General features: G+C 34.1%; 1 protein-coding gene across 1 annotated transcript in view; it reads right to left on the reverse strand.

The window, feature by feature from the left end:
* The window catches only part of LOC100366818 (AP-2 complex subunit alpha-2-like), a 62,166-nt gene that overhangs the window by 19,068 nt on the left and 25,795 nt on the right, over positions 1–17,303 (reverse strand). The window contains exons 5-12 of the mRNA XM_085499696.1: positions 10,258–10,451; positions 8,595–8,724; positions 7,179–7,280; positions 6,530–6,700; positions 4,689–4,777; positions 3,790–3,861; positions 2,310–2,406; positions 1,120–1,257 (exon numbers count right to left, since the gene is read on the reverse strand). Coding sequence (XP_085355822.1) covers positions 1,120–1,257; positions 2,310–2,406; positions 3,790–3,861; positions 4,689–4,777; positions 6,530–6,700; positions 7,179–7,280; positions 8,595–8,724; positions 10,258–10,451 — 993 coding nt within the window. The remainder of the gene's footprint in view (positions 1–1,119; positions 1,258–2,309; positions 2,407–3,789; positions 3,862–4,688; positions 4,778–6,529; positions 6,701–7,178; positions 7,281–8,594; positions 8,725–10,257; positions 10,452–17,303) is intronic.

The following is a 17,303-nucleotide window of genomic DNA, read 5'->3' on the forward strand; positions in this document are numbered from 1 at the left end:
TTGATGAAGACGATTCCACCACAGGGATGTGTATGTAAATTTTATTTAGTAATTTCTACAAGTTTTCAAGTAAACAGAGACCTGTACATTCCTATTCCTCACTTATATTTCACACCACTAAATATTTCTGAGTTTGGTTTGGTGTAAATAGATAAAAGCTGCTAAAACTTATAAATAGGATATATAATAGACAACATTTGATAATCATAGTCCTACGTAACCACTAGTATTCAAAATAGCTAGGTGTTTTTAATAGCAAATCTTAGGTCGCATAAAAAAGTGCAAGAAAGCCAATAGATAGCATAAGAAGTGCTGCTGAGGAAAAGCCATTACTCGATACATCTTGCTATTTTGAATAGTTAATTAAAACACTGATTACCAACATAACACAAATGTTAATGAAATGATTTTGAAATGAGACTGATGAATTAATTGCTATACAATACACAGCACTCAATGTATTATTTCAAACTGGGCCAATTGATGGTTTTATATTTGTTTAATCAAGTATTATATATTCTAAATTAAATTATTACAAGTAATCACCAGAAATTTGATTACCAGTGGTTTCCTGTTGAACTTGGCCAACCCTCTACGGTTAAGTTAACTTAATGACCCACTTATTTGATTATTAGTGCTTTTGCTTCACATATCACACATGATAAACTCCTTTGAAATCAGTGTATTATTATTATAACACTTTAAACTTCATAATTTTTCTTGCCAAAAATTGTTTTGCCATATAGTTTGCACATTTTTATATATTTAACAGTACCGTAAAATCTGTATTAGAAGCTGCATCCCTAATAGAAGTCCCACCCATTCCTTTTGAATAATTGATAATCAAAAATTCATCATTTCTCATAAGTGTAGATGCTCTAATAGAAGCAGCATCCCCTCTGTTGCATTGTACCATTTTAATAGAAGCCGGGGCTTCTAATACAGATTTTACAGTAATTTCCTGTTAATTGTGGACAAGATGAACATAATTTCGTATTGATATACTAGTAGTTCTTCATCAACAAACGTGAAAACAAAATTATTTTGTGAAATGTGACTTTGGTCGAATTATGTGCTCAAAAGGTGAACAGACAACTAATGAGAAATTGATCAACTTACCATTTCTTCCCTAATAGAATAATCAGCCGTTTCCAGATAGTTTAACATCTCAGAAACAATCTCTTCAACATTGCCTTTATCGCACATAGCATAAAGCAGGTCTACCGCTCGCTGACGGACACTAACATCACGTTCCGTCTAATAGAGACACAGAATAAACCACAATTAACACACAATACTACCACTGATTGACTAAAGGATTATCCAGTTCAGTGAGCAATTCTTTTTTCCACTCATCAAAAAGTGGGATTATTAACGCCAATGGACATTTCACAGCAAAAGATTTAAAAGGAAGTAATACAATCACACAACTTGCGTTGATTTGCACTTGTGCCGTCGTAGTATGTAATCAAATCATCTTAGCCACTCATCATGCTGTATCTACCCAGCATATAATAAGGTGGTATTTTGAATTTAATTCCAATTTTTCACACAATTATGCATAAGAATACAGATTTAATTTAATATTGTGGAGGTCGTTTTTAATTCAATTTCAGAGTAAACATGATCATCTTATGTTCTGTATAAATAATTTTTCTTTTCTTTTTTTTTAAATTGGTTTAGATGTAAAGGAGCTGAAGGCACAATATTGAGACAGTAAAACAACACAAGTGTGCTTCAACTCTCTAGGAATGAACGATTCAAACTGCTCTAACTCACATCACATTTAAGGTTGTTTGCGGACGTTTGACCATACGAGCCAAAAAACTGTCACATTTATTTGTTTCAAATATTGCATAGTTGATTTAGACACATGATTTTTAGGCTTTTTTTAAATGGTGCCCAATATTTTTTTTGGACAAACAGTCTAAAATATGCAAAAATGAGTCTTTTTTTCAAAATTACTATAAAATAGTATTTCCCAATAACTGAAAAAAAACTAGAAGAACCTATTTTATACATGTAACTATATATTATTTATCACCATATGTATTCTAAATTTTTGAGATATGACACAACCTTTTTAACCATAGAAACTAATAATGAGTGACTCAAAAAATCACTTTTTTCATGAATACTAAACATAATTTTTGTGTAAAAACAGTTTGGTGATGATAAATTTTGTTCTGGATTTTGTGGGCAACAGCATAAAATAAAATAAAATCATAAGAAAAAAGAGAAGTTTTAATGATAGTCAACTACCTTAGCATCTAGAACATCAGTATTCACACAGTGCAACCCATGCCTACCTTAAGAGCTGTGATCACAGTTTCTTGATGTTTTTTCACAGCTTCACGTGAGAACTCCGATGAAGCCAAGAGACACATGCTTTCTAAAGCGAGGTACCTGAAAAACACAGTCAGTGGCATAAATAACAGAGACATGTCATGAAAAGCGAATCTTGTAATCATGTAACAGGAAGTGGTTAATGTTAGATAACTAAGGCTCCACAATTGTCACGAAAAATTTTTTTTCAGACAGGTACTATTGCCAGAAGGGAAGAGGGGCTTATTGGGAAATTTTGAATGCAACTGAGGAATTTGTTATGATTTGACTACCGTAATATAAAATGAAATAACTATTCTATTCAAACGGTTCAGAATTAACAGCAGAATTTTGGCAGTGAAATAGTTGCCACATGATTTATCTCTATTTGTGGAATATCATGCAGCATAAATATAATATGTAGTACAAAATGCATGGAACAGAAATTATTGTAATCTTACAAAGCTACAGGCATTCTCTACTTAATGCATAATGTACATGTTCATTCAATTAGAGTACCTTGATATATGTACCTTGTTGATGATACCCTAACGCATGTTATTGCATGTTCCATACCTTAAAGTATTTCAGTATCTTTCTGCCACATCATATCGCGTGTTACGTAATTAGTCTAAGCTTTGTGTTAGAAATGTTCATGATTGGATGATACAAGGGTATTCGTGAGAAAAAATTTTGCCAAAGTAACTGATTATTACGATCCAAAATGAGTGAAAGTTTCATCATTTTCCCTAATCATAAATTTAAAAAATTTGTCACTCACATAATAGACCTCATGCATGACAATCAAAAGGTCACACATCCTGGTACTTTGCATGACCATCAAAAGGTCACACATCCTGGTACTTTGCATGACCGTCAAAAGGTCACACATCCTGGTATTTTGCATGACCATCAAAAGTTCACACATCCTGGTACTTTGCATGACCATCAAAAGTTCACACATCCTGGTACTTTGCATGACCATCAAAAGGTCACACATCCTGGTACTTTGCATGACCATCAAAAGGTCACACATCCTGGTACTTTGCACAACCATCAAAAGGTCACACATCTTGGTACTTTGCACGACCATCAAAAGGTCACACATCCTGGTATTTTCTGGCGATAAAATTGTCAATTTTGTTTTCACAAAGTACAAGTTGTCGTTGATGTTTGAAAACAAACACAGCAAAAAGTGACATAGTGAGTGTGACCTTTAGATTTCATGCATACTTCATATTACAGTGGTTTACAGTTATCTCAACCATGTATATTTCTCACTTAAAACACATTTGCATTATATAGTCCTACAACACTGCAACTAAATAGTTATGATGAAAGAGCCCAAAACAATGCAATCTGCATTTGTGTTATTCTCAAAATTTACGAAATCATTTATTCTGCACGCATGAAAAATACTTGAGACCTAGTTTTTATTCATATTTTCACACAGTGATAACTTACCTAAGGTTGGTTTCCCTGTGTTGTAGAAACTGGCCCAACTGATTACATGCACGTACCAACAGATTTGGCTCACTGTCAAAACAAGAGATGGCTTAAGTTTGAAAGTTACCACCATAGTTACAGTAGGAAGTTAACACATGGCCTGCTAACGGCCATTTTTACCATTGATTTCCATGGAGGTTTTTTAAAAGGTTAAGTGGGACTAATAGTACCATAAAATCTGTATTAGAAGCTGCACCCATTCTTTTTGAACAATTAGGAACCAAACATTCTTTATTTCTGATATGTGTAGATGTTCTAATAGGAGCTGCATTCCTTCTGTTGCAATGTACCATTTTAATAGAAGCCACAGCTTCAAATACAGATTTTACAGTATGTGGTGTTACTGAGCTAACATCCTGCATGAAATTCTGCATGCCTCTAGATGAGGATTCGGCCACATTAGAATAATAGTCTTATGCTGCAGTATATTTTATGACTGTTCATTATGTGTGGTGTACAAATGTTGACACTTGCATTGCTACCACAGCAATGACTGACAAAACACTTGACACATAATGGATATGACACAATAATAAGCTAGACAATTAATATCATCTAATTGCCCCCAATTTTTGCATTGGTTCTTTGGCGAAAATATGTTAAATATTGCGAATGTGAAAATTAGCTTCATTGTGATTATTGAGAATGATCATGAGTGTTATAGCAAAGTGTTCAACACTGGAATAATTGCAGATTATTGCTGAGGATTCAGAGTTGCTTTCTGTGTCAAACAAACATGCAGAGTAAAAACGTATAGTGTGGATAGAATACTACAAAATATCACTGCAGGTAAAACAATAAGACCATGAATATCACATTGTTCATATGATAATAATTAAAATCACAGCGTAACTTACCAGTCATGGTGAATGATGAGGTTGATAGCTTCAAATAATACAGAATTTTTCGCATTCGAGTGCTGAACTTTCTTGGATTTTGGCGGCTCCTAAAAAACAATCAAATGGCCATTTTAACCATAACACACTTTCTAATTTTACATAGACATAGTAACTTTAGTTTGATCAGCAGTTGTTTTTCTTGTAAGGGCAAACTTCTTGGGCATTGAGAAATTGCCTTCAATGCCACCAAACTATATAGGACATTGAGATACTGAGTGAACATTGGCCAAACTTCTAACTTAACTTTTCTACCACTAATAGATCTGGGTTCCCCTTTAATACACTGCTGTAGATGATAGCAATTTGCATAAATACACTCAAAACATTCATCATAATATTTGAATAGTATCTATAAGGGCAAATAAATTGCACAGATTGTCGATCATCTCAACAACTTTGATTTTAAAGAATATTATTACAAACTTCTAAAAGCACAAGTATTTCTCCAAACTAAAGTAGTTTCATTATATTGTATATGGCTAATGGCTAAACATAATGAAACTTTTTATGGCTAATGGGTATACATAACGACTATACATGGCTAATGGGTATACATAACGGCTATACATGGCTAATGGGTATACATAACGGCTATACATGGCTTATGGGTATACATAACGGCTATACATGGCTAATGCGTATACATGGCTAATGCGTATATATATATATATATATATATATATATATATATATATATATATATATATATATATATATATATATATATATATGGCCAATGGCTAAACAATGAATCTATGGCTAATGGTTATATATAATGGCTATGCATAGCTAATGGGTATATATAATATCTATACATGGCTAATGGGTATATATAATGGCTATACATGGCTAATGGGTATATATATAATGGCTAATGGGTGTATATATGACTATACATGGCTAATGGGTATATATAATGGCTATACATGGCTAATGGGTATATACAATGGCTATACATGGCTAATGGGTATACATAACGGCTATACATGGCTTATGGGTATACATAACGGCTATACATGGCTAATGCGTATACATGGCTAATGCGTATATATAATGGCTTATGGATATATATATATATATATATATATATATATGGCCAATGGCTAAACAATGAATCTATGGCTAATGGTTATATATAATGGCTATGCATAGCTAATGGGTATATATAATATCTATACATGGCTAATGGGTATATATAATGGCTATACATGGCTAATGGGTATATATATAATGGCTAATGGGTGTATATATGACTATACATGGCTAATGGGTATATATAATGGCTATACATGGCTAATGGGTATATACAATGGCTATACATGGCTAATGGGTATATATAATGGCTATACATGGCTAATGTGTATATATAATGGCCTATGGGTGTATATATGGCTATACATAGCTAATGGGTATATATAATATCTATACATGGCTAATGGGTATATATAATGGCTATACATGGCTAATGTGTATATATAATGGCTTATGGGTATATATATTGCTAATGGCTAAACATAATGAATCTATTTATGGCTAATGGGTATATACAATTATTATACATGGCTAATGGGTATATATAATGGCTATACATAGCTAATGGGTATATATATAATATCTATACATGGCTAATGGGTATATATAATGTCTATACATAGCTAATGGGTATATATATTATCTATACATGGCTAATGGGTATATATAATGGCTATACATGGCTAATGGGTATATATAATGGCTATACATGGCTAATGGGTATATATAATGGCTATACATGGCTAATGGGTAGGGGGACAACTGACCTGTGCTTTATTGAGTATTGTCTCCAGACATTCACTAAGACGCCCTCTAACAGCTGGATCCTCAGGAGGTGGATAACACTGTAACAATCGGAGTAACTTGACAGACAACCAGGGTGCTGGTACAAAGTAGTATGTATAGTCTTGTAGATCAGTATATGATGATGTCACAATCTACAAATAACCAATAAACCACACTCGCATATATTATATGACAACACAAGTGAAGTATAATAGGCGGGGGTTAAAATAAAGCATGACATCACCATCAATGTCATCTGGGATTGGATCACAATTAACGCTTCAATTTTAATTTTATTTCCATGGAGGCCTCTATTCATTCAATCTACTTCCCGACCTTCGCTTTGGCAAATGATTTCATTCTGACCTCCATCCAGGAGTCCATTCACCATCCTCATATGGCGACCTTCCACAATTGGCACTCTTGTTTGGCTAACACCTGCGCTCAAAAGCAGGCCACCGGCCCTCAAAGTCAGGCCACCTGCCCAAATTTTGTAGATTATTATGTATTTTATTTTTACAAGTGTATTCAATGGTGGGTATCGAAAGATCAGCTCAGTGTATTATTCAACACACCCTAGTACTACGAGTTACGTATAGACAAGTCGTATAGATTTTTGACACTGCTTACCCTGCTTAGTCTTGAGACGGCTAGTGATACACATCCTTTACATTCATCAGGATTCTTACCAGCTAGTTCATGAATCAAACTAGTGGCAGCTGTAACAACTCCCTGTGAAAGAAAAACAAAACAAGTCATTTTAAATGACGTGACCAATCTTTTTAATACATTTGACATGCATTCTGAAATTGTATGAAGCTGTGATGATTTTGATCCAGAGAAAGTGTGACAAAAACAAAATGCCGGTCAACTGGGTATCTTGAGAAAAATATGCACATGCTATACATAGTGTGATCAAGTTTGATTGATTGAAATTGTCCAAGTAATCTCAATTAACCACTAGCAGAAACATTCAAGGATTCACAAAACAAAATTAGGTGTAAATGTGTAATATGTGATATCATATCTGCGTATCAACTTTGAACATAATTGGTTACTGCACGCCAGGAGAACAGCATAGTGAAGAGGGAAAAAAATGGCTGCTAGTCAGCCATCTTGAATCAGATCTTTACAAACTAATCGTACAGGAACAAACAAACTCTTTTTCATCACAATCACGCTGTACGAGAATACAAGATCCATTAACATAATATGTTTCTGGGTATTATTAAGAACAGATACAAGTTGCCTCACTGAATCAGCACTAGTGTCAAGAGTCAAACTGAGATTAAGGCAGTAAAAAGTGGTAATTTCCCAAGAGTAGCTACACAGGGCTGCCTGTATGATGTGGTATTGCCATGACAAGATCTAGTCAGACAATTTATTCTCACAGGAATTGCCTTCCGCGTGAAAGTGATACACGCCCATAAAGAGACAGTAACAAAATTTAATATCATCACTAAGTACATGTATTTATACATATATTATCGATACATTATGTAAATAATTCAATAAGGGCAACAAGGTTATGTTGTAATCCTAGAAACAGTAGCGTTCGGGGATGCTTACTGTTATTTCTACATTCAGAAGCACACGTACACCATAACATGATTCTGATGACTACTAACAGTGCCAAATGCCTACTTAAAGTTTGGAGTGTCTTGCGTTGCCTAGCCAACTAGTCTGAATCTCCATAGCTAATGTATGCACACAAAAACAACTTTTGTCTCGGAAAGCATAAAAGATCTCTGGTCAAATTGTTTTCCAAAATCAATGTGAATGCGCATTTTTGTTTTGTTTTTGAAAAATTTCATGAAAACTGAATTTCTCTTTAATTTTTAATTTTATTTTTAACTGACATGCATAATGATCAGAAACAGGAATATTTTTTTAGACGTTTGATATTGTGAATGACAAGCATATACCGGCAATCACAGTGTAAATAAAAACTTCCACTGACATTGACGATGTATGGTTTATTTCGTACAAAAGTATACAATACAGTGTGCCAGTAGAAAATTATAAATACACATTTTGTATACCCACCATATGTTGATCATTCAACAGATGCACAGCTCTGTTAATCCATTCACCAGGCTCAATAGAATCCGGTGAGGTTCTCAACATGCGTAACAAACATAAAGATGCACTCTGTTTTACAGTGTCCAGAGTCTCTCTGAAATAAAAAGGAAATGAATTTATTTTAGTGCTACCAGCAATTGATAACAACTCTTAGTGGCAGGGCATATGCTTTAACTGTTCTGTGCAGACATTTTATTATTGCAAGTACTATTAGGCAACAAAGTAAGCAAACTTGTTCACTTGATCACCAATTCAACGATAACTTTGGTTTTGAGTGAACAGGTGAACAGATGGCCTACAACTCAACTATCATAGACACTTGAGTGACTGCAGTAGACAAACAGTTCCATTTTGAAGAGATATACTGGTAGAGAAATGAGCATTTTTCAGTCACTATTCACTACTAATTAATCTCCAAAAAATATCCAGTTTTACTGGGCAGAAGAGTATGACAAAATAGAAATATACAAAAATGTGTAATATACATACAAAATATAATTTAATATTAATTTTTAATTCAAATTAATTGTAACCCTTGTCATCTCTTCTGAGGGATGTTATGTGTTAAAGAAAACTTGGAAAGAACTATTGTGCACTCAGAGTTTTGGAGACATATTAAAAATTAATTCAAAATTTAAGATTAGCCCTTAAAACAAAAGCTTGGCAACTAATATTTGTCTGTTGTTTCATATAGACAATGTGAAAACAATGTGATCCACATTATTGAAGTTTATAATATCGGTACTTACAGATAATAATTGATTAATTGTGTTTAAAAATGCTAAGTTTCCAAAATCAGAACATTGAAACAGTTGAAGTCTGATGTAACAATGTGACGACGACATAAAAAAATATTGCCAAATTAAAAGAACCCGACAAGTAATATTCACTGTGATTAAATCAAAACGTTGAAATCGCAGAAGTCTGTTTGTTTACCAGCTATATACAAGGTGGCAACGATGTGAAAAACACATTAATTAAAAGAAACAGCCACGCTAACATAAGAATGATTTACGCTTTCGTAATCAATGGGTACAATCACACTCTCATTTGTTTGGTCTACAGGGCTTGCCTATTAATACAGAAATTACTGTGTTTACCATTATTTCTCAAGTTGGCTTAGTGGCACCTAGGGTTCACTTTCGGGTGTGTGCAAGTGAGCTCTGTTTTCGAACGGGTGAGGTTTATTGATGTGTTGGATTCGAGTTGTACCATACACATGAGAAATGGTGATTTTTCATTTTTTTGATTGTTCAAAATTGGTGTGGATTATGTTATAGAATTCAAAACTGCAGTTAGGGACCCATCTGTCACAGTATTACAAAACATGAATTTTACCCAACTTTTATTTTAAGAACTAAGACTCGTTACAAATAAATAATAACACAGTCATTGGTGATAACATAGACTGCATAAAACACGTACACACGGCAATAATGAGTACATTTTGCATTCAACATAGGAATCAGTCATAAATTATGTAAAAAACAATCACATTGATAATCAAGCTAATGCAGGAGAAAACATAAAATGTATTTATAAGCAATCCCTAGTGTGTTCATTAAGCTTTTATTGATGTACACAAGACTCTCATTCCAGAGTGAAAATAATCAAACATAATACTTACGCAGAGACGAGCAGTTTTGGAATCTCGTTACCTAGTGCCTCTGCCATTTCCTTGCTACCAATATTAGCAATACAATGCAACGCTAGACATGTGTGTACCGAGTTGCGGCTTATTAAGTCATTCTTAATATTCTGGATAATTAATTTCATCAAATCACTGTTTTCACTCACCAGCACAGATATAAACAAATAACCCTGAAAATACAGACAAAAAGGTAATCAGAATAGTTTTGATGATAACCGTCTATTACAAGGCTATTACAAACAGTACTACCATGTGTTCATCACTTATTTTTACTTGCATATCAAATTCATGATGTAACTGTACTACCGGAGTAATCACGATGAAGGCAGTGCTTGCATGAAAAATTGCAGATCTAGGGACTGAATTACACCTCTGTCTCAGGACAGTGTAGCAAGAGGCAAATGGATTTGGAATTACAACATTTACTAGCAAATCAAATTTATAATGTAACTGTACTATATAAATCACACTACAGGAAGTGCTTGTATGAAAAAATGTAGATCTACACTGTATGTGTCGTCACCATGTATTTTTATGTTAGTAGAATCACACCTCTGTCTCAGGACAGTGTAGCAAGAGGGAAATGGATTTGGAATTAATGCATTGCCTGCTGAAAGCCTTCATGGACATACAAAAGTAATTGAAAAAAAGGACACCAACAGACAATGTGTTAAAAACATTTTTTTAAGCATATCAAGTTTATAGTGTAACAAACCTAATCATGATGAAGTGTTTGTATGAGAACTTGTTACTTTAAAGCAGCAACAGCTGTAACTATCTATTTTTTATCTCTGATTTTTAATAAAACATTTCATGTGTCATAAGAACCGACAATTCCCAAAATGTGGACACTGAACGCATAGCATATACGCTATATATCGACGTTGTGTATTAAATCACTTGCAAGAGGAAAAAGATGGCGGTGTGGTTGAGCCCTGAACTCAAGAGGGCGCTATCTATATAAAAATAATAATAGTGTGCGTCATAGTTTTCTACACCCTATAAAAAGGGTACTACTAGTGACTACTCAACCCTAAGTTTTCACATCACATTTTATGCAACAATAGATTCGTACATGTGTACATGTAGGGTCACTTTGCCCATGCAATTGTATCTAAAATAATATTTTGGTAAGATTTGGCCATTTTTGTATGGTAATATTTAAACAAAAGAAAAAGTTCAAAATTACAGATAATGCCACTTTAATAGAAAGACTGTGAAATTTTATTAGTCGTTCTTATAAGATTTATCTCCATATCCAGCGTGGACATTGTATAAATCAACTAAGAGCACTACTGGTAGTAATGTAACAATAAGATACTCAAAACCAACATAACTTTTATTTTATTAGATTTATTAAAATGTGGAAATAGCTTGAACCAATAGATTTTTAATATGCATGTCCCTTAGAGGCCATACATCCAGGTACTGACTAGGAAGCAAATTCTATGAATGCAAATTCTGCAATTATTTTTCAAGTCAATCAAAATCAACATTTCCAAAATTGAATATATATTCGATACATGTATATATGAAATAATTGCCATTATAGCAAATGTGTGTGTAAAGTACCAGGATGTGTGACCTTTAGGGGTCATACATAAATAAGGTTCCTTGTCCCTTGCTTCGTCACATCACACGCCATCTCAGGACACACCAGACGCCTTACTAGCATATTTTGGCTAAAATGGTGCTCCATTGATTTTCTACACGAGTGTTTATACATGGAACTTGATCCTTCTTTTTACAATTAATAAATAAATGTGAAAATCCTAATTTTCAACACAAATAATAGTCTCGCTACCTTAAATTGCTTTTTAATCACATATTTGAGTGAAATATTGTTTAGTGAGTGAAACTTTAATGTCCTACATAATTTAAACAGCAGAAACTAACACGTAACAATGATAACAAGCCATGCATGGCACAGTCCCCGTTAGTTATCAAATTTAAGATATATAGTTTTGTTTATAGTAATATAGCTGGAATATAACCATGTCAGGAATATGATTTTTTTAACATTAAAATGATTGACATTTGTATCTGATCGTCAAACAAGTACTTGTCCATATTGAGAGAAATTGCTCTGGAACAGCATTCAAAATCAGCCATTTTGAATACATGTATGTATATAACATGATGTATAACGAATATATAAAGTTTCAATATAATAAGTCAAAGCATTTAAGAGATATGGCTCTAGAAGCCCAATCATTAAAACAAAATGGCCGCCAGTCAGCCATTTTGAATCCAATCTGAAAAATAAAATGACGAGCATCAGGAACCCGTAATGTCTAATGTATGTACCAAGTTTGAACAAAATCCACCCATAAATGCTTGATATTTGATGATTTTTTAGCACAAAAATGACCACCATTATTCGGCCATTTTGAATAGGATAGTCAAACCAATATATCTGTTTATCTATAATGAATATTTCAAATTTGAAAATATTATCAGTCAAAACAAGTCAGAGATATGGGTCTAGAAGCCCATTCATTAAAACAAAATGGCCGCCAGACAGCCATTTTTAATTCGAACTGAAAAATAAATGATGTGCATCAGGAACCTGTGATGTCTAATATATGTACCAAGTTTGAACGAAATCCATCCATAAATGCCAGAAATGCTTGATATTTGATGATTGTTTATCACAAAAAAGGCCACCATTTGGCCATTTTGAATAGGATCGTCAAAATCTATATATCTGTCTATGACATTATGTATAATGAATATTTAAAATTTGAAAATAATCAGTAAAAGCAAGTCAGAGATATGGCACGAGAACCAAATTCATTAATACAAAATGGCCACCAGTCGGCCATTTTGAATCTTATCTGAAAAACAAAATTATTTGAATCAAGGTCCCATAATGTCTAATGTATATACCAAGTCTGAACAAAATCCATCTGTAAACAGCAGAGAAATGGTTGATTTTTAGGATTTTTTAGCACAAAAATGGCCGCCATTCGGCCATCTTGAATCAGATCGTGAAACAAATTGAGGTGCATATGTATAATATCACGTATGATGTATGTTTGAAGTTTGATTGTGATTGGTCCAGGCATCTCTAAGATACAGGTCCGGATGCACGCACAGACGCACACACACACGTACGCATGCACGCACTGACACACGGAGGTCAAAACATAAGTCCCAAGGGGACTAATAAAAGTTGTGTTTGAAATTCCCACGATGATGTCAGGTTTGAACTAGCTTGAAATAGAACGTCTGACAATGTGCACTGGTCTATATGCTGTTTTCCATTATAAATAAATTTCGGGCAGCTTGTTGAGTGACTCTTTCTAGCAATATAATTTACCTACGGTGCACGTTGTGTATTGAAGGCACATGAAAATATTTTAAAATGAGCTGCTGCTGCTAAACCATTGGTCTGAATGCAATTATGAAATGACACAGGTGGAACTCTGTGAAAAGGTGAATTAAATCCAGATACGAAGCCATTTATTATTTTCCTGATGTACATGTTGAAAAATTAAATTCCAAAAAATAATGAACTCCAATAAATGGATTGTAAATATACATTAACTTTTTCCACTATGCTGTCAATTGCAGCAAATAACCCCAATGAAATAAACATTTTTTAATAATGGATCAGGAATTCAGAAAAATTGGTGACCTACCACAAGCCACAATACCATCAAAAAGACATTAATTCATCTCTCCGTGACTCCCAGTCAGGATTAGGATTATGTAGTTGAAAATAGATTCACATCGAAACAGAATGCCTCAGCGGGATGGGTTTTCCAGCAACATTATATTACATTTTAGGATCACAGGACAACCTTGTGAATGTAAAATGATGCGACTGCTGTGATTACCACCGGACAGTCACTGAACAGTAATCCTGAATCGCCTTGCAATTCAACAGTTCACTATTTAATTGAACAGAAAGGATAAACCTACTTAGTCTTCAAAATACAAATGTGAGTGTAGCCTTGACAACAGATGGGAATGTTTCCATCCATCTTTCCACAGTCAAGACATATGATTACCAGTAAATATGACCTATCAATTTTGTTCCATAAATTTTTAACTCTCCATTTTCACAATACTGACACACAAGTTTCAATTTTAACAGTTACCATTTTGAAAAATAAGAAATAAAATTAGAATAGATACATGTATTATCAGATATACATTCAACTGCCTCAGTGAACTGATCTTCATAATCAGGACTTACATTTCATCCAAGATATCAGATTCATTTGCAGATTTTAAGCCTTGTTCATACATACTGATGAATGCAGAACTAGATAGCTTTGTGAATATTATTTATCAGTAGGCTAAACATGCATTACTATATTTACCTCACATTCACATCTATTCCCGTACTCATCATCTATGACTACATCCAAAGTTTAAACACGGAAATCTGGTTCAAGATTGAGACCAGCCTTCTGACTCTGTGCTAACTAAAACAAATCTATATCGGGTTAGTCTGTTCACACTTGTTTTTCAACAGTGAGATAAACTGACTCCGACTCAAACCAACTTATGTGTGAACACCAGATTACATGTATATCAAAAAGTTTTCTGAATTGATGAGCGGCAGGAGAAGATGACAGAAGAGAACCAAGTCACAAGTTGAATTTCTTCTTCTCATTTTCTAAATTTATTTTAAAGAAACACTAAATATATTATTTTAGAGTTGAGATCAATGTTTGTGCAAACATGGCTTTTGTTGACAATTAAGGGTACAAATATGTTTGTACCCCAGGTGGACAGACAACTTGTGCATCATCTCAGTTTTAAACGATGAAGATAAAGACCGTGATTTATTCTAATTTAATCCAGGACTTTGCAATATATAGGTCTAAGTCAGTGACTGCATTAAAAAGATAAGCTTGTTCGATTATATGGTCCTGCTTTTGGTATTTTTACTAGTAAATAAAATAATTGCATTGAAGGGTCACAGTCAGTGAGCCATACAAATACAGTTCATTAAAACAAATAATCTATTTTACCCAGCAGTAAAGTATGTATTGATCACACATGGAACAACTCACCTTTAATTAACCCACACAGTGTCTCATCCGGAATTCCATTTCAAATTTTTTTTTTTATTGAATCAGCATCATTATGAATCAAGAGCAAGGGGATAAAGCTGCATAAGCATTAAAATCCTCCATCTATTCACTGATTTTAACCAGTTGGCACTTTTATTTTATAAGTAATCTGACAAAAAGCATTTTTTCAAAACGAGATTGTGACATGTGCGTCAGCCATGTTGGCATTGAAAAGATCAGCCTAGGGAGTCAAAGGGTTAAAATTCTCCAGGTCATAAATATGAGACCCTAGCTAGAGGTTAATATTGACAAAATTGCTCGCTGCATCGGAAAGACGCTGTTGGTATGTCGTGTCAAAGAGAGAGATGTTTCAAAGACGAGTTGATAGTGATTTTTTGTTTCCCAAACAAAATTTACAGTTACTTAATTATTAACTGTATTTAGAACATGAATGAATATAAATTAGTGCTTCTAGACTTTTGATTTTTTTTCTTGTGTGGAAATTTAGAACTCTCCATATGTATTCATTACAAACTGTCTCCTAACTTTGTTGTTTTAAACTAACTTTTTGAAGTAACACAAATCAGTTAGGATTTTAGCCATATATCTAATGCTTCTCGCACACATTAGCCACAATGTCACATATCAGCTACTGCTACAACTACATAGCTGGTGATTCCTTAAAGTCAGGAAAAAATGTGCGAAAATCACACACACAGAAGAAATAGAGATGACGCAAAAATAGGTGTCAATCGCACAATTGAGGGTCAGTAATTTCTAAACTGTACTGACAACACTTAGTAGCGATTTAGTGAATTGGTGTTGATATTTATTTTAATTGTAATGACTGAACATGTACATCTTAAGAATTCTCTAGTAAAGAAACTAGACTCCTTACTCTTCAAGGGTGATGTATAATACACATAAGGGAACTGATCATTACCACCCAGCCGGTTTCCTGTGAGTTTGACTCGGTTTACCGTACCGGTCGTTGCTTTACCGTACCGACCGTTGCGTTACCGTACCGACCGTTGCGTTACCGTACCGACCGTTGCGTTACCGTACCGGCCGGTGCTTTACTGTACCGGCTGGACAATTACCGTACTGATAGGACCAATACCGACTATTTATCACCTTCGATTAATGAATGCATGGTAAACAAAGCCCCGGTAACTGATCGGCGCCCTGCCGGTAACCGTGAGTCATGCATGAATTAATTGGGCATTTTGCAAACAATAAGAATTTTTTTTTAGGACTTGTACAACAAAGTGTTACGTCCCAGTCGACTAGAGGACTCGATGGTTTAATTATTTGTTTATATTTGTCAGTAGCTCACACAGTGGAAAGAAAGTCGGGCAACCGTCGAAATACAAATAAATAAATAAATTAAATAAAAAAGTCTTTCTGAAATTCTTCGCATGTGTTTTTTTCAATATATGTGTGTTATTCACATATTCATGATCGCCTGTAACGCTATAAAACGACAGTCCTAAATCGTAGCTTACCCACAACGTTGAATAAAACGTCTCAACCTGTCGCATGAATTCGATGATACTTGCATAATCTGTCAGCGTGACTCGCTTGGCCGAGCTCACATGTATTTAAATTCGGGCTTGGGCGTTCGAAAATCTGTTTTGATACTTTGTTGACAATAACACGCGCAACGCGTGCACGTAGTCCAGATAAAATTCAAGTGCGTAAAACGGAATTTGACCTTGCTCTAGTTCAACATTTTTCCATTGCTTTTCGACCTCATTTTGTGATTTTGCTTATGGAATTGACCAAACATATTTACACATCCCTTCCAACAATCCCCAATGTAACTTTATTATAACAAAACAGAGTGTGCAAGTGTGCCGGTACATCTCTTTTTGGAACATGTGATTGGCCCTGAAAAGGGCTGTTTGGTTTGGGGCAGAATACGTTTTAGACTGGAAAGGTCGGGACTTTTTTTTGTTTTACAAAAAAAAAAATATAATTACAGCCAATACA

This window comes from Saccoglossus kowalevskii, chromosome 1, assembly GCF_978046115.1.
Source record: "Saccoglossus kowalevskii chromosome 1, keSacKowa6.1, whole genome shotgun sequence".
In the NCBI taxonomy this organism is placed as follows: Eukaryota; Metazoa; Hemichordata; class Enteropneusta; family Harrimaniidae; genus Saccoglossus; species Saccoglossus kowalevskii.